The following is an 18,221-nucleotide window of genomic DNA, read 5'->3' on the forward strand; positions in this document are numbered from 1 at the left end:
GCATCCATCACAGGGCATCTAACGTTCAGAAGCAGTGAAGCCAGCAAGCCCTCACACATCGGCTCCAGCCACTAGGGGAGGAAAATGTAGAAGCGCTTGGAAACAAGCATGTAAACATGTGTGTGGTTGACATAACAGCTTTCATAGCTTTGACTTCATGTGATGTATGACACTGATTGTTCCATTCTGAATCAGTGAACATATATTTGATGCCTTACTTCACTGTTTCATGCAATTCTTATTTCAGCAGTTTGCGGCATTTCATTCCTCGTAGCTTGTGATGTTTCAATGGTTATTTTCTTGCCAAAAAATATGTCCAGTATGAGAGTTAATGGTTAATGCAACAGTGCTGCATACTGGAATTACTTTATTCATGTGACTAAACATATGTTTGATGCCTCCACTGCTTCATGTAATTCTTATTACAGCACATCGAAAAGATTATTGGGAAGGTACCTGAATAGATTTACATAGCTGACAATTGTATCTAGTTCCTCTCATTCTTTTTATGTCTAACAGGGTCATTAGATACAAATTCAACTTCTCTCTGTTTCCCCAGCTTGTACAGGGTGCAACAGAGTACCACAATATGGGACACATTTGAGGATCTGCACTGGATTGCTCCCCAAAAGTTCTCGCATATTTTCAGTTGCCTGACTGCCCTTGTCATTAAGACAGCTGCAATCATATGAATCCTCTGTCTCACCGTTGGCATTATGCACTGGTGTGAGCAGCCAAGTCCTCAGTGCACAACTCCTATCATCCAGTTTCCATCCATGAAAGCTTTTTGGTGCAGGAAACAGTTGAGATAGTCTCACAAAGAAGGAGTTATGGCAACTTCCTGGGACTTAGCACACCCTTGCATGATTCTTCAAGTGTTCTGCACATTGAGGAGGCAGCTGACTGTTCTGAGGGAACCTTGATGTCTAGATGGGCGCAATCAATCACAACATGAAGCTGAGAAAGTCCTGTCAGGGCTCCAATGCTGATTGCCCTCTCAGCCTCTGTTCCTATCTTCCACAAAAACTTTTTGCAGTCCCTTTCTCTCTCGAAGAAAGTATCCAATAACTGCATTATGGGATGATGGCAACAAATTGCAAGATCTCAGAAACTTCCTCAGCCAATAACTGGAAGGACACTTCATTGAAATAATTGAGTACCATGGTAAATTTCACAGTTAAAGGCAGTGCATATCTGCTCCATCCCAGAAACTTCAATTCCTCCTCCAGCATGCAGCACAGGACAGCAGTCACCTGCACTGATAAGCAGAGTCTAAGGACACATGGATGCTCCTGCCCATGAGCAGGAGTTTAGACTCAGCCAGGGTACCTACTCCCACTGTAAATGTAGGGACCAATCTCAGCACACAGCAAGCTAATGCTAAGTGGCCAGTAAAGCGGCTCAAGTCAATACTTCCTCACACATCTGGGGGGTAATGTTCTGCATCTGAGATCTGCCAGTAAACAAATAAGTTGTCAGCTGTCTGGTCTCAGTAGCACCACCTGATGCAATGGTTGTTGCTGGACTTGCATCCAGTCCTTGAAAGAGATTTGCTGGATCTTTACAAAGGTAGGTGGAAGGGATGGGGTGATGTAATTGGGAGCAGGCTGTAAGTTCCAATGAAACATGCAAGGGGCGGATGTGTGTAAATGCTGGATTGGCCAGGGGATGGATTCAAGGACTCAGGACTTGAATTCAAAATTGGCAGAGTGATAGGAAACAGACAGTTACGGTCAATGGATATTTTTCGGGCTGAATAGAGGTTTGTGGTCGACTTCCCCAGAGGTTGGTTTAGGGGCCCTTGCTTTTCCTGATATGTATTAATGATCTAGATCTTGTGTGCAAGGGACAATTTCAAAGTTTGCAGTAGACACAAAACATGGAAGAACTGTAAACTGTGAGGACAATGTGGAATTCCAAAAGGATATTGGCAAATTGGTGGAGTTGGCAGATACGTGACAGATGAGGTTCAATACGGAAAAGTTTGAAGTGATGTATATTGGTCAGAAGATCATTGAAATGCAAAATAAAATAAAGGGTACAATTGAAAGTGGGATGGGGTGGGTGTGCAGGGACAGAGGCACCTCAGTGTATATGCACACAGATCATTGCATGTGGCAGGACAGGTGCAGAAAGCAGTAAATAAAGCATACAGCGTTATTAATAGGGCCATAGATGACAAGAGCAAGGAGATGATGTTGAACTTGTGTAAGACACTTGCTGGACCTCAGCTGGAGTATTGTGTACAGTTCTGAGAGTCACATAATAGGAGGGAATGTGAACACATTTGAGATAGTGCAGAAGCAGATTATAAGAATAGTTCTTCAGATGAGTTCCAGAGGATCTGTGGTGGGCAGAGACATCAGTGGCCGGAGCAGGTATGTCACCACCAGTGGCCCAGTGCAGAGCATGGCTGTAAGCGGTCCAGTGTGGGAGTTGTCCAGTACACAAGGAGGTAGTGTTAGCAATTCTTCAAAGTGTGAAACAAGATAAGTCCCCTGGGCCGGATGGGATTTATCCGAGATTTCTCTGGGAAGCCAGGGAGGAGAGTGATGTGGTGTGTATGGATTTCAGTAAGGGGTTTGATAAGGTACCCCACAGTAGGTCACTGCAAAAAATACAGAGGCATGGGATTAAGGGTGATTTAGCAGTTTGGATCAGAAATCAGGTGGCTAAAAGAAGACAGAGGGTGGTGGTTGATGGGAAATGTTCATCCTGGAGTTCAGATACTAGTGGTGTACTGCAAAGATCTGTTAGTCATTTTTGTAAATGACCTGGATTATGGAATAGAAGGATAGTTTAGTAAATTTGTGGATGGCACTAAGGTCGGTGCAGTTGTGGATAGTGCTGAAAGATGTTGCAGGCTACAGAGGGATATAGATAAGCTGCAGAGCTGGGTTGAGAGGTGGCAAATGGAGTTTAATGCAGAAAAGTGTGAGGTGATTCACTTTGGAAGGAGCAACAGCAATAAAGAGTACTGGGCTAATGGTAAGATTCTTGGCAGAGTACATGAGCAGAGAGATCTCAGTGTCCACATACATAGATCACGGAAGGTTGCCACCGGGTTGATAGGGTTGTTAAGAAGGCATAGACATGCTAACTATTGTTGGTCGAGGGATTGAGTTTCGGAGCCAAGAGGTCATGCTGCAGCTGTACAAAACTCTGGTGCAGCCGCACTTGGAGTATGTGTACAGTTCTGGTCACCGCATTTTAGGAAGGATGTGGAAGCTTTGTAAAGGGTTCAGAGGAGATTTACTAGGATGTTGCCTGGTATGGAGGGAAGGTCTTATGAGGAAAGGCTGAGGGATTTGAGGCTGTTTTCATGAGAGAGCAGAAGGTTGAGAGGTGACTTAATTGAGACATATAAGACAATCAGAGCGTTAAGGTAGGACGGACAGTGAGAGCCTTTTTCCTTGGATGGTGGTGGCTAGCATGAGGGAACATAGCTTTAAATTGAGAGGTGACAGATGTAGGACAGGTGTCATAGGTAGTTTCTTTACTCAGAGAGTAGTAGGGGCATGGAACATGCAGCTTGCAACAGTAGTAGATCAGCCAACTTTAAGAGCATTTAAATGGTCATTGGATAAACAAATGAATGAAAATAGAATAGTGTATAATCGATAGGCTTCAGATTGGTGCCACAGGTTGGTGCAACATCGAGGGCCGAAGAGCCTGTACTGCATTGTAATGTTTTATGTTCGGGGCAGCAGCCAGCAGTCAGATCGCGTGGAGACCCCTTGTGCTGGTCTGGTGCAGAGAGACTTTGGAGAGAGACTGTGACATTTGTCTTTTTAACATTGCTTCTTGATTGTCTGACCTATGGTCATACTATTTTTAGCTGAAATGTAACGTTTCTTTCTTTATTTCCCTAATCTATAACTAAGGATTGTTCCTAGGTAGCTTTGGACCTAAGGTGGCGTGGTAAGTGATGACTTATAAACTTTTCCCTGTCCTCATTTGAGTACGTGACAATAAAGCTAATTCAATTCAATTCAATGAGGAACTTCAGTTATAAGAATAAATTAACGAGGTTTGGACCGTCCTTTTTTAAAAGCCTGGCCTTTCCGGACTTAACCCCGGAAGAGGTGTCGGTCCTGAATGCTCCCCTAACAACCCAGGAAGTATTTGACGCAATCAGGCAGCTTCAGAGCGGTAAAGCACCCGGTCCAGGTGGATTTAAGTTTAAATTCTACAAAGAGTTTGCAGGAGTATTAGCTGGTCCACTTATGGACATGTACAACTACTCATATAGTCAGGGCTGCCTCTCGCCTTCGTTGAGAGAAGCAAATATTTCTCGCATGCTCAAAAAAGGAAAGGACCCAGAAGATTGCTCTTCATACAGACCAATACCTTTGCTAAATGTAGATTTTAAAATTCTTTCTAAAACATTAGCATTGAGGCTGGAGAGGGTATTGCCATATATCATAAAAGAGGACCACATGGGGTTTATCAAGGGCCGTAGATCATTTAATAATATTAGAAAGGTTTTGAATGTGATTCAAGTCTGTCATCAGGAAAGAATATCAGAAATATTAGTCTCATTGGATGCGGAGAAGGCATTTGACAGGGTTGAATGGTCATACCTGTTCTATACACTGGAAAGGTTTGGCGTTGGGAAAGTATTTGCTAAATGGGTCTCAACATTGTGTAATGACCCCAAAGCAGCCGTGATCACCAATGGTTTAGGCTCAGATAGCTTCAGTGTGGGTAGGGACTGCCGTCAGGGATGTCCTCTCTCACCGTTACTATTCACGCTAATAATTGAGCCACTAGTGGAGGCTATACAGGCTGACTCTAATATAACAGCCCCAAGGGTTGGCACGGGTAAACATAAAATTACCCTTTATGCAGATGATGTTCTCCTTTTTCTTAGTAATCCTTTGATGTCCGTGCCCCACCTGATCCAAGTTATTAATTTATTTAGTCCATTCTCATGTTACAAAATTAATTTCTCAAAATCGGAGGCCATGGTGACGCATGGTCTTGCTAGTATGTCCCACTTATTGGACGGATCTCATTTTCTCTTTCAGTGGTCTCTGGAGGGTTTTTTTATATTTAGGTATTTTTATCACCCCAGTATTTGGTAGCTGTACAAGGTCAATTTTGTGCATCTACTGGAAAGGATAAGGCAAGACCTTCAACGCTGGGGGAATCTTCCAATTTCTTGGCTAGATAGAATAGCTCTAATTAAAATGAATGTCTTGCCCCATCTCTTATACCCTATGAGAATGTTCCTCGTGATGTTGCTGAGGCTGGCACTGCGCAAATTATATGGTTGGTTTGGTTCTTTCATCTGGAATCATAGATGTCCCCTCATTAAGCTAAAGAAGCTAGTTTCCACAAGCAAGGAGAGGGCTGGATTTTCCAGACTTTAGGAAGTATAGCTGAGTTCTCCATTAAGCTACATAGCCGATTGGGTTTCGTCTGACCCGTAATCAATCTGGCTGGACATCGAGGCTTCTCAAGCAAAGCGTCTTCTTTTTAACCTCTTATTTACCTCTTATTTTTAGATAAGGTGAAAGTCATTATGGACCATTGTAAAACTCCTATGGTATTAAACACAATAAAGCCTGGAAGATAATGTGGCAAAACGAGGGTAATTCACATAAAATCTCCCCTTATACTCCTGTAGTGGGGGCATGGGGTTTTCAACCTGGGCTCACAGATGCCACATTTAAATCCTGGAGGTCCAGAAGTATCTCCTGTTTAGGGGATCTGTTTGATGAGGAGGTCATGATGTCTTTTGAACAGCTGCACCAGAAATTTGGACTACCTAATGGAGATCTCTTTCGATACTTCCAAATTCGAGATTACATACAGAAGAAGACTACATTATTAGATAGCCTTTATAAATCCAATAGGGAATGTAGAGTGTTGTGGCCAATGGGTTTACCCTCGGTCAGCATACCTATCATTTATTACATAATGAAGTTTTGGAAGACATGAAACGTTTGCTTAGAACGTGGGATCAGGAACTGGGATTGAAAATATCCACAGAAATGTGGGACGACACATGGGAAAATGCCAGAAAAATCTCCATCTGTAATAGAACCCAAGCCATTCAGTTAAAGATACTCCATAGGACTCATATAGCACTGGAACAATTGGCAAAATTTAGGGAAGATCATCTCCAATGTGTCCCAAATGTAAAATAGAGGTGGGCACTCTCACACACTGCTTATGGACATGTCATAAGATCTGCAAATACTGGGTCAGAGTAGTAAATGCTTTGACAGAAATCTTGGGAGTGGAAATTAGAGTAGACCCAGTATCTCTTCTCCTGGGCTTTTTGAGCTTGCCTTCTCTGATGAGCACGGGAGGAAATTATTTTCCATTCTCTCCTTTTGTGCAAGGAAAAATATCTTAGTAAACTGGGTAGCTAAGGGCACTCCAGGACTTTCGAATTGGTATAGGTTGGTAATGGAATGTATTCCCCTTGACGTCCTTACAAATATGGTGCACCAAAAAACTGAATTATTCAATAAAATATGGCAGCCCTTCCTGAATTATATAGATAGATATTTCGGGCATTTTGTCAAGGGCTTTCATCTAGTTGTGGTAGCAGTTCTGGCTAGTCCGGGTGCCCTTGGGGGAGGAATCCCACATGAATATGGATTTTATTATGACTTGATGTTAATTCGTTCCAAGCATGTACTTCACTATCTAATTACTATGTTTTTTTTGAGTAATATAAGATATTTTATTATATGCTCTGGTTAGTTATAGGTTAGGTTAGTAGTTAGTTGAGTTTAGTTTTCTCTTTTTTTCTCTTGTCTGCTAGGTTTTGGTTATTATTTATTTAATAGTATATTAATGTTTGTAAAAACATGTTAAATTTTCAATAAAAATGTCTATTAAAAAAGGTTTGGACCAGTCTTCTTGGATAGTAGGAGGATTAGAAGGAATCCAGTAGAACGTTTGAAAATTATGATTAGGGTGAATACAGTAGAAACTGGTTTTGCTCATAAAAGGTACACAAACAAGAGGGCATTGATTTAAAGCGATCTGCAAGGAAATTAAGGCTGAGTTGCACTCAGTGAGTAGTTAGAATGTAGAATGTGCCACCTGGAAAAATGGCAAAGGCAGGTTCAACTGGGACATTCAAGGGGTGGATGGTTATTTGGACAAAAGTAATGAGCAAGGGCCTGGGGAAAACAACAGCAAATTGGCACTAGGTAATGATGTCTGTTTCACAAGCTGTCTTAGGTATGATAGGTTCTGTGATTCCTTGATGAGGTGAAACAGAGGGAAGGCAATTTAGATGAGAATTGACCAACAGCTGAGGGTCTAAAGGAGCTAAAACCACCCTCCGCTTTTTAATCACCACGAGCCCAATCAATGAAAGATGACAAGCTTTAAAATTGGCATGACCATCTGCCGGCTGTGAGGAAAATTTGCAGCGTGTGGGAAGTAGAACTTAACAGGTCATTAATTGGCCAAATGAGGACCGGCCAGCGAATTGGTTGAAAGCTGCTCTGAAAAGGGCTAAAGCTACCATTGGCCTACTTTTCCCCCCTTCCAACATTTATCACATTTAAAGCAGCGTGATATTGTTAGACACAGCACACACCAATAGTATAAAAATTGCAACATTACATTTATCAATTTTCCTACATCCAACTTCTGCATAAAATACGCAGAACATGACAGGATGTTGCATACACATTAAGGATACATCATCGATTTACGTTCAACACTTAAACGGTTGTCTCACGAAGTAAGACACTGTATTAGGAACAGAGTGACGGTCAGTGAATGCAGCTTTGCCGCTTATCTAGAGCAACAAAAAAAAGGAATAATCACTTTTTAAAAATATTTCAGATTTCCAATATCAAAAGTTTGTAAAACTGTTTGTTACATAGACACTGCATGTCATTTACAACATTCTGAAATCTCCATACTTCAGTAATTGAACGGAGGGGAAGCAACAGGAACACAGCAGTGACTCACTGGCTCGCTACATCCTCATATGGAAATAGTGTCACTGCCTTTCCATACACGGCAGCAGAAGAAACCGGAAATTAGTGCGTTCTAAAAAGAAATCCCCAGGACCAGCAGCAGCCTTCAATCTTCAGCGAGTGAATCCTATCTGTCTCCGTGTTATTGAGGGTGAAGCTGCAGCGGGAGCGCCTGCTCCGGGACATTTAGCGAGTGTTTAAAGACCAGGGCCGGTCTAAGCAGCGAGGCGGCAGCATGCAGGTCAGCAACTCTTCTCCTTGATGTTCTTATAAGCGGAAGAGACGCCTTTCTAGGGTGGCACTGAGCAAAAGCATGTCTTATTTTCATACGGATGCAGGTTGATCAGGAGCTAAACCTGAAATCGTTAGCATTGCAGGGCTTGTGTCTTAGCTGCCACCATTAAACAGATTTCCATTGACCCACGAGAAACTTTGTCGTCTTGCTTGGCCTACTACAGTGAGAGCTGTACAACTGTTTTACATAAAAGCACGATCTGAGTTCACCAGTCTTATCAAACTGTATGTGCTTTGAAGCGATCAACGAAACCCTAACGTTATATATGTGTGTATACCCGGAAACTGCTTCACTTATTTTCATGATTAGTAGCACATAAGGATCACTCGACAGGGTATATGAGGGACCCAAGCCCTTTTTAAGTCAAGACATTTTCGGCTTTCCTTCCGACTTGGTGCATAGGTGTCGCAACTTGGGTTCACTAGTCATGATTTGGAGATGCCGGTGTTGCACTGGGTGTAAAAAGTTAAAAATACACAACACCAAGTTATAGTCCCAACAGATTTAATTGGAAGCACACTAGTTTTTGGAGCGACGCTCCTTCAATAGGTTCTCTTTCCAATCCTCCCGCTTCCTCCAAATCAAAGGAGTTGCCATGGGCACCCGCTTGGGCCCCAGCTATGCCTGCCTCTTTGTAGGATATGTGGAACAGTCCATCTTCCGCAGCTACACTGACACCACCCCCCACCTTTTCCTCCGCTACATCGATGACTGTATTGGCACTGCCTCGTGCTCCCATGAGGAGATTGAACAGTTCATCCACTTTACCAACACCTTCCACCCCGACCTGAAATTCACCTGGACTGTCTCAGACTCCTCCCTCCCCTTCCTAGACCTCTCCATTTCTATCTCGGACGACCGAATCAACACGGACATTTACTATAAACCGACTGACTCCCACAGCTACCTGGACTACACCTCCTCCCACCCTGCCCGCTGCAAAAAAATGCCGTCCCATATTCCCAATTCCTTCGTCTCCGCCGCATCTGCTCCCAGGAGGACCAGTTCCAATACCGAACAACCCAGATGGCCTCCTTCTTCAAAGACCGCAATTTCCCCCCAGACGTGATCAACGATGCCCTCCACTGCATCTCCACTTCCCGCTCCTCCGCCCTTGAGACCCGCCCATCCAATCGACACCAGGACAGAACCCCACTGGTCCTCACCTACCACCCCACCAACCTCCATATACATCATATCATCCGTCGTCATTTCTGCCACCTCCAAACGGACCCCACCACCAGGGATATATTTCACTCCCCTCCCCTATCAGCGTTCCGAAAAGACCACTCCCTCCATGACTCCCTCGTCAGGTCCACACCCCCTACCAACCCAACCTCCACTCCCAGCACCTTCCCCTGCAACCGGAAGAAATGCAAAACTTGCGCCCACACCTCCCCCTCACTTCTCTCCAAGGCCCCAAAGGATCCTTCCATATCTGCCACAAATTCACCTGCACCTCCACACACATCATTTACTGTATCCGCTGCACCCGATGTGGCCTCCTCTATATTGGGGAGACAGGCCGCCTACTTGCAGAACGTTTTAGAGAACACCTCTGGGACACCCGGACCAACCAACCCAACCACCCAGTGGCTCAACACTTCAACTCCCCCTCCCACTCCACCAAGGACATACAGGTCCTTGAATTCCTCCATCGCCAGAACATAACAACACGACGGTTGGAGGAAGAGCGCCTCATCTTCCGCCTGGGAACCCTCCAACCATAAGGGATGAACTCAGATTTCTCCAGTTTCCCCTCCCCCCACCTTGTCTCAGTTCCAACCTTCGAACTCGGCACCACCTTCCTAACCTGCAATCTTCTTCCTGACCTCTCCGCTCCCACCTCCATTCCGGCCTATCACCCTCACCTTAACCTCCTTCCACCTATCGCATTTCCAATGCCCCTCCCCCAAGTTCCTCCCTACCTTTTATCTTAGCCTGCTTGGCACACTCTCCTCATTCCTGAAGAAGGGCTCCTTGGATGCTGCCTGACCTGCTGCGCTTTTCCAGCAACACATTTTCAGCTCTGATCTCCAGCATCTGCAGTCCTCACTTTCTCCTTCAATAGATCAAAGACTGCACACCAAGTATTGCAGGAGAGGCAGTGGTTGTATGATTATGGCAAATTATCTAGACCATTAACTCAACATAGTGCAAACATTTTTGTTTCTGAAATAAACAATCGTAGGTGCAGGCAGGTGGGACTAGATTGGGTTGGGATATCTGATTGACATAGATGAGTTGGACTGAAGGGTCTGTTTCCATGCTGTACATCTCTATGACTATTTGCTGCTGTAAGCTATGAGGGAGTCGGTTAGTTCAGTTGGCTGGATGGCTGGCTGGCTTGCGATGAAGAGTGATATCAACAGTACAGGTTCAAATCCCCCACTCTGAAGGACCCTCCCCCTCAAACTCTTCCCTTGCCTGAAGTGTGGTGAACCTCAGGTTCATAAGCTCATAAGACATAGGAGCAGAATTCAGCCATTTGGCCCATTGAGTCCTCGTGGCTGATATGCTCCTCATCCCCATTTTCCTGCCTTCTTCCCCATTACCCTTCAGACCATTACCAATTAAAAATCTGTCTGACTCCTCCTTAAACTTATTCGTTGCCCCAGCATCTACTGCATTTTGGGGTAGCAAATTCCACAGATTCACAACCCTTTGGGACAAGTAGCTTCTTCTCAGTTTTTTTCTCTCTTTTTCTTCTCTCTCTCTCACACACACACACACACACACACACACACATATATAGAGCAGCCCTATAGTCTGGGTTGTGCTACTTTCTGCATGGCTGGTGTATTATCTGACTGGAGTTATGTACAGGTCTTTGAGCAGTAGTCGAGCTGTGAGGCAGAAAATAAATTGGGAGTTACAAAAGGGATGTAAGAAAGGAGAAAGTAAGGGCTGCAGCAGCCGGAGATCAGAGTTGAGTGTGTGTTGCTAGAAAAGCACAGCAGGTCAGGCAGCATCCGAGGAGTAGGAGAATTGATGATTCCTGATGATGGGCTTATATCTGAAATGTCGATTCTCCTGCTTCTTGGATCTGCCTGACCTGCTGTGCTTTTCTAGCACCACACTCTCAATGCATGTGAGAAAGGCACAATTACATTAATCACAGGGGAGCTTCAATTTGCAGGTGGACTTGAAAATTCAGGTTGGTAATAGATCTCAAGAAATAGAATTTGTGGAATGTGTATGAGAGGTTTTGGAGCAGCTTTGGTAGAGCCCACTAGGGAACAGGCAATTCTGGATTTAGTGATGTGTTGTGATAAGGGAGCTTAAGATGAAGGGGGCAGTGACCATAATATGATAAATTCACCCTGCAGTCTCAGAGGGAGAACCTGGAATCCGGTGTAGCAATATTACAATTCCGTCAAGGGAACTACAAAGGCATGAGGGGGGAGCTGGCCAGAGTTGATTGGACGAGGAGCCTAGCAGGGAAGATGGTGAAATGGCAATGGCAGGAGTTTCTGGAGTAATTTGGGAGGCACAGCAGAAATTCATTGCATGAAAGAAGAAACAATCTAAGAGGAGATGAGGCAACCACGGCTGACAAGGGAAGTCAAGGACAGGATAGAAGCTAAAGGAAAAGAATACAATGTAGTGAAGATTACTGGGAAGCTAGAGGGTTAGGAAGCCTTTAGAAACAGCAGAGGAAAACTAAAGAATACTAAGGGGTGGGGGGGGAAGATGAAGTATAATGTTAAGCTCGCAAATAATATAAAAGACAACTGCAAGAGTTTTTTTTTAGTTCTCTAAAAGGTAAGAGAGTGGGTATTGGGCTGCTGACAAATGAAGCTGGAGAAGTAGTAATGGGTGAACAGAGAAATGGCAGAGGAACTAAATATGTACTTTTCATCAGTTTTCATGGTAGAAGACATCAGTAAGATGTTAGAACTTAAAGAGATGATTGTAGTAGCCATCACTAAGGAGAATGTGCTGGGAAGCTGAAAGGTCTGAAGGTGGATAAATTATCTAGACCAGATAGACTACACCCCAGAGTTGTAAAGGAGATAGCTGAGGAGATTGTGCAGACATTGATGGTGATCCTACAGGACTCACTGGAGTCAGGGAAGATCCCAAAGGATTGGAGATTAGCTAATGTAACATCCTTGTTTAAGAAGGGAGGGAGACAGAGGACAAGCAATTATAGACTGGTCAGCCTAACCTCCGTCGTTGTTAAAATTTTAGAGTCCACCATTGAAGATGAGATTGCGGAGTACTTGGAAATGCTTGGTAAAATAGAGCTGAGTCAGCATAGCTTCATCAAGGGGAGGTCATGTCTGACAAATCTTTTAGAATTCTTTTGAGGGGGGTAATGAGCAAGCTAGACAAAGTAGAGCCAGTGGGTGTGTTCTATTTGGATTTCCAGAAGGCCTTTGACAAGGTGTCACACATGAGGTTGCTAAATAAGATGAGGGCAAGGCACTGGCATGGATAAAGGATTGGTTGGCTGACAGAAGGTAGAGGGTTAGAGTCATAGATATGTACAGCATGGAAACAAACCCTTCGGTCCATCCTGTCAATGCCGACCAGATATCCCAACCCAAACTAGTCCCATCTGCCAGCGCCCAGCCCATATCCCTTCAAACCCTTCCTATTCATATACCCATCCAAATGCCTCTTAAATGTTGCAATTGTACCAGCCTCCACCACTTCCTCTGGCAGCACATTCCATACACATACCACCCTCTGCGTGAAAAAGTTGCCCCTTAGGTCTCTTTTATATCTTTCCCTTCTCACCCTAAACCTATGCCCTCTAGTTCTGGACACCCCAACCTCAGGGAAAAGACTTTGCCTATTTATCCTATCCATGCCCCTCATAATTTTGTAAACCTCTATAAGGAGCCTCCTGTGAAGCGCTTCTGTGATGTTTCCTCCGGCATTTATAGTGATTTGTCTCTGCCGCTTCCAGTTGTCAGTTCCAGCTGTCCGCTGCAGTGGCCGGTATATTGTGTCCAGGTCGATGTGTTTGTTGATAGAATCTGTGGATGAGTGCCATGCCTCTAGGAATTCCCTGGCTGTTCTCTGTTTGGCTTGCCCTATAATAGTAGTGTTGTCCTAGTCGAATTCATGTTGCTTGTCATCTGCTATAATCTACTATTATAGGGCAAGCCAAACAGAATTCCTATAGGCATGGCACTCATCCACAGATTCTATCAACAAACACATCGACCTGGACACAATATACCGGCCAGTGCAGCGGACAGCTAGAACTGACAACCGGAAGCGGCAGAAACAAACCACTATAAATGCCGGAGGAAACATCACAGAAGCGCTTCACAGGAGGCTCCCAAGCACTGAGGATGTCACCTAGACAAGGGACGAAACGTTTGCAACACAAATTCCCAGCTTGGCGAACAGAACCACAACAATGAGCACCCGAGCTACAAATCTTCTCACAAACTTTGAGCCTTCTTCACTATCCTATCTACCTGCAACTCCACTTTCAAGGAGCTATGAACCTGCACTCCAAGGTCTCTTTGTTCAGCAACAATCCCTAGGACCTTATCATTAAGTGTATAAATCCTGCTAAGATTTGCTTTTCCAAAATGCAGCACCTCGCATTTATCTGAATTAAACTCGATCTGCCACTTCTCAGCCCATTGGCCAATCTTGTCCAGATCCTGTTGTAATCTGAGGTAACCCTATTCGCTGTCCACTACACCTCCAATTTTGCTGTCATCTGCAAACTTACTAACTGTACCTCTTATGCTCACATCCAAATCATTTAAGTAAATGACAAAAAAGTAGAGGGCCCAGCACCAATCCTTGTGGCACTCCACTGGTCACAGGCCTCCAGTCTGAAAAACAACTCTCCACCACCACCCTTTGTCTTCTACCTTTGAGCCAGTTCTGTATCCAAATGGCTAATTCTCCTTGTATTCCATGAGATCTAAGCTTGCTAATCAGTCTCCCATGGGGAACCTTGTCGAATGCCTTACTGAAGTCCATATAGATTACATCTACTGCTCTGCCCTCATCGATCTTCTTTGTTACTTCTTCAAAAAACTCAATCAAGTTTGTGAGACATGATTTCCCATGCACAAAGCCATGTTGACTATCCCAAATCAGTCCTTGCCTTTCCAAATACATGTACATCCTGTCCCTCAGGATTCCCTCCAACAACTTGCCCACCACCGAGGTCAGGCTCACCGGTATATAGTTCCCTGACTTGTCTTTACCACCCTCCTTAAACAGTGGCACCATGTTTGCCAACCTCCAGTCTTCCGGCACCTCACCTGTGACTATCGATCATACAAATATCTCAGCAAGAGGCCCAGCAATCACTTCTCTAGCTTCCCTCAGAGTTCTCAGGTACACCTGATCAGGTCTTGGGTATTTATCCACTTTTAACCATTTCAAGACATCCAGCACTTCCTCCTCTGTAATAAAGGAGTTTTCTTCAGGCTGGCAGTCAATGTTTAGAGTTCCACAGGGGTCCATGTTGGAACCACAACTGTTCACGTTATACATTAATGATCTGGATGAAAGAACATTATTGTTAAATTTGCAGATGACCTAAGGATAGGTAGTGGGACAGGTAGCGTTGAGGAAGTGGGTAGACTGCAGTAGGACTTGAACAGGATAGGAAAGTGGGCAAAATGGACAGATGGAATACAATGTAGAAACGTATGAGGTCATGTACTTTGGTCAGAGGAATAGACATGAACACTATTTTCTAAATGGGGAAAGGCTTTGGAAATCTGAAGCACAAAGGGACTTATGAGAATCCTGAACTGGGACTCCTAAGGCTAACATGTAGATTCAGTTGGCAGTTAGGAAGGCAAATGCAATGTTAACATTCATTTCAAGAGGGCTAGAATACAAAAGCAGAGATGTGCTGTTGAAGCCGTATAATATTTCAGACTGCATTTGAAATATTGTGAGCAGCTTTGAGTCCCCTATTTAAGAAAGGGTCTGGTAGTATTGAGGAGTCCAGTGGAGGTTTAGAAGAATGATCTCAGGGATGACGGCTTGTTATATAAGGAGTGGTTGAGGACTCTGGGACTATGCTAAGGATGGGGTGAGGAAATCTGATGGAAACTTACAGAATACCGAGTGGCCTGGATACAGTCGACATAGTTTCCACTGGAGGAGAGACGAGGACCCAAGAGCACAGCCTCAGAGTGAAGAGGGCTGTGGAGGCCAAGTCATTGGATTTATTGAAGACAGAGATCAATAGGTTCTTAATTAGTAAAGGAATCAAATGTTAAATGGAGAAGGTAGGAGATTGTTTCTCATGTCCATATTAGCCACAATTGAAATGTGGAGCAGACTTGATTGGCCTAATTCTGTTCCTATATCTTATGGTCTTAAAGCATGCAGGTTGTCTCACACCTGCACACACACACTATGGGTGCTGGGGAAAAAAAAAGCACTACCGCAGTTAGGCGGTAGTGTGGAGGTTAAAAAAAAACATGCAGGTATCCTAGTGGTTTTTGTATATATTGTCATTGCTTGTATCTCTGGTATCAGCTTGGTCTTAGTGGATGAGGAGTGTTGCTCCCATGCTGAGTATTTTGCTTGTTGGGGAACAGTGTATCTCTAGCACTGAATCATCCTTTAGCTTGTGAAGGTGATCAGGTCTCCTCTTGATCTGTTGTTTGCGGTAAAGGAACAGTTTAGTGGTTGTACATAGTTATCTGAGACTGATGTTTTATCTGTTGTTTCACGTTCACCAAGTATGATTACATTCATAGCTGCTGCTCGCAAGGCACAAATTATTCTGCAAACTCTGACTGGCTGTTCAGTGCTCAGTTTGAATCAAAGGGAAATTTGGCTTTCTTTTGTCTCACCTTGATTTTTTCACTTGCATCTGTTACTGTTTCTGGCCTTGTTGATTTTTTTTTTGCTGCTGGAACAGTAGTTTGTGTGCAGTTTGTTATTAGTCTTTGGACTGAACTACTTGCCATTCATTCAGTAGGTGTCATACTCCATTTAAGGATTGCCCTGTACACGTCAGCTGGATTTGCTTGATTTTTCCCTATGCTCCTTTTGGCAGTTTTTCATTGCTGCCTCACCCTTCCCATTTGACTGGGGATAAAATGGAGATGATGTATGGTATTGAATTTCCAAATCCATTATGGAGTGCCTGAAGCTTTCACTCATGAATTGAGATCTATTGTCACTCATCCCAATGTTTGGAATGGCACTGTGTATGAACTGCATTTTCAGGCATTCTGTAATCCCAATGGTAGTCCTTGACATCGACAGCCCCAGCTCCCAGTAGTCAGAAAAGTAGTCAACAACATAGACGAAAATGGGTACTGCAGATACTGGAGATTATCAGGAAGGGCTTTTGCCCGAAACGTTGATTTTGTTTCCTGCTCCACGGTGCTGCTTGACCTGCTGTTCTTTCCAGCACTACTCTGATCTAGTCAGCAACATAATCAGCTCTTGTGAAAGTAAAAAGATCTACACCCAATTTCACCTATAGTCTGCCTGAAATATCATGTGTTATGAGTGGTTCTTTATCTTGCTAAGCTTGACATTTTGTACAAACTCTACATTTGCTGATATTGCCCTTAATCTAATTGCTCATATTTGGTCAGCAGAACAATTCCCTTGACTTCTTCCCTAGATTCCTTCTTCCATAGATTCCTTTCTTCCTTGATGGTTTGCATGGACGAAACACGATTTATCAGAGTCATCGGGCTAACATCTCTCTGGCAGACATCTTGGTAACTTGTTTTGCTTCTTTGTAATGAAACATTTGCAAATAGTGATTCAGCAGCTTGAAGGTAAAGCTCTGCTTCCCCATGCTGAACATGCTTCCTTTTTCTTTTGTGATGTTTTCTGCAAAATCCTATACCTTGATCTTTCTAGTGCTTCTACAAGTATTTGCTCTTTTTTTTATGTGTTGTTCTGATTCAGCCTGGAGTGCCTCTGAGCACAATGCAAAGTTTCACCTTTTCTCTTTTTAGCAAACAATTGATCATCTCAAAGCTTCTGATAATGTTGATTACTTTCTTGGTAGTAATTTTCTCCTCTTTCAGCAGATGTACTCTCATTGCAGGATCTCTTATGCCTACAGCAATCCTATCTCGAATGAGATCATCCTTCAGTTGGCAAAATTCTCGAGATCCACCTAGGTGTTTTAATGTGGTCACATACAGCTCGATCGTCTCACTATCCTCTTGGGCTCTGATGTTGAATTAATACCATTCATGAGCAACATTAACATGTGGTTCAAAGTATGAAATCTAACTGTACCAATTCCTCTGTGATCTCAGCAGCATTACAGCTTAACTGTTTCTCCAACATTGATGGCAGGGTTGCTACTGTAATATGGACAGTCCCTTTAAATAATTCTGCAGCTATCTAATTGTTTTGCTGCTTGTTTGGGAAAAAAAATCAATTCTGTCCCTTACGTCCTTTCATTTCTGCAGCAACAGGGCATGAAAAATCACATGTCCACCCTATAATTCAAAGTTATGGACTGTTATGTGTGTTTTATTTTGAAGTTAAAAGTCTTACAACACGAAGTTATAGTCCAACAGGTTCGTTTGGAAGTGCTAGCTTTTGGTAGCTGTGGAGCAGGATCATAAGACACAGAATTTATAGCAAAAGATCAGTGTCTTGCAACTGATTTGATATATTGCACAAATGGAGATTGCTGTTAAGTCTTTCATCTTTTTAGAATGGTTTTGCAGATTTTGGTTAATTAAAAGCTGTGTTCATCGGATGTTCTGCTTTATTATATTAAAATTATTTAAATGTATTTACTTTGACCATTTAATAATGGTTTCTGATAGAGAATTCTATGGATGAGAAATTCAAAAATATTTATACCCATATTAACCCAACAGTTGGAGATTGCTAGTGCAATTCAGAAGGCTTTAAACTGATATGGAGAGGGATGAGGGTATTCTAAGCAATGGTGAGAAAAAAAGAGAAAGCTGAGGATGGTTGGAAAGTTTAAAGGGAGCAAGTTAAATAAACAAGGCAGGCAGGAGCATGGC

At 43.4% G+C, this 18,221-nt stretch overlaps 1 protein-coding gene across 2 annotated transcripts in view; it reads left to right on the forward strand.

Moving 5' to 3' along the window:
• Window positions 1–8,007: 8,007 nt before the first annotated feature.
• pdcl3 (phosducin-like 3) overlaps window positions 8,008–18,221 on the forward strand; it is a 46,005-nt gene continuing 35,791 nt past the window's right edge. For both annotated transcript variants that reach the window (XM_060826007.1, XM_060826008.1), the window contains exon 1: window positions 8,008–8,199. In XM_060826007.1, the coding sequence (XP_060681990.1) occupies window positions 8,194–8,199 (6 nt within the window). In that variant the 5' untranslated portion in view covers window positions 8,008–8,193. The remainder of the gene's footprint in view (window positions 8,200–18,221) is intronic.

Source organism: Hemiscyllium ocellatum, chromosome 6 (assembly GCF_020745735.1).
Source record: "Hemiscyllium ocellatum isolate sHemOce1 chromosome 6, sHemOce1.pat.X.cur, whole genome shotgun sequence".
Lineage (NCBI taxonomy): Eukaryota > Metazoa > Chordata > Chondrichthyes > Orectolobiformes > Hemiscylliidae > Hemiscyllium > Hemiscyllium ocellatum.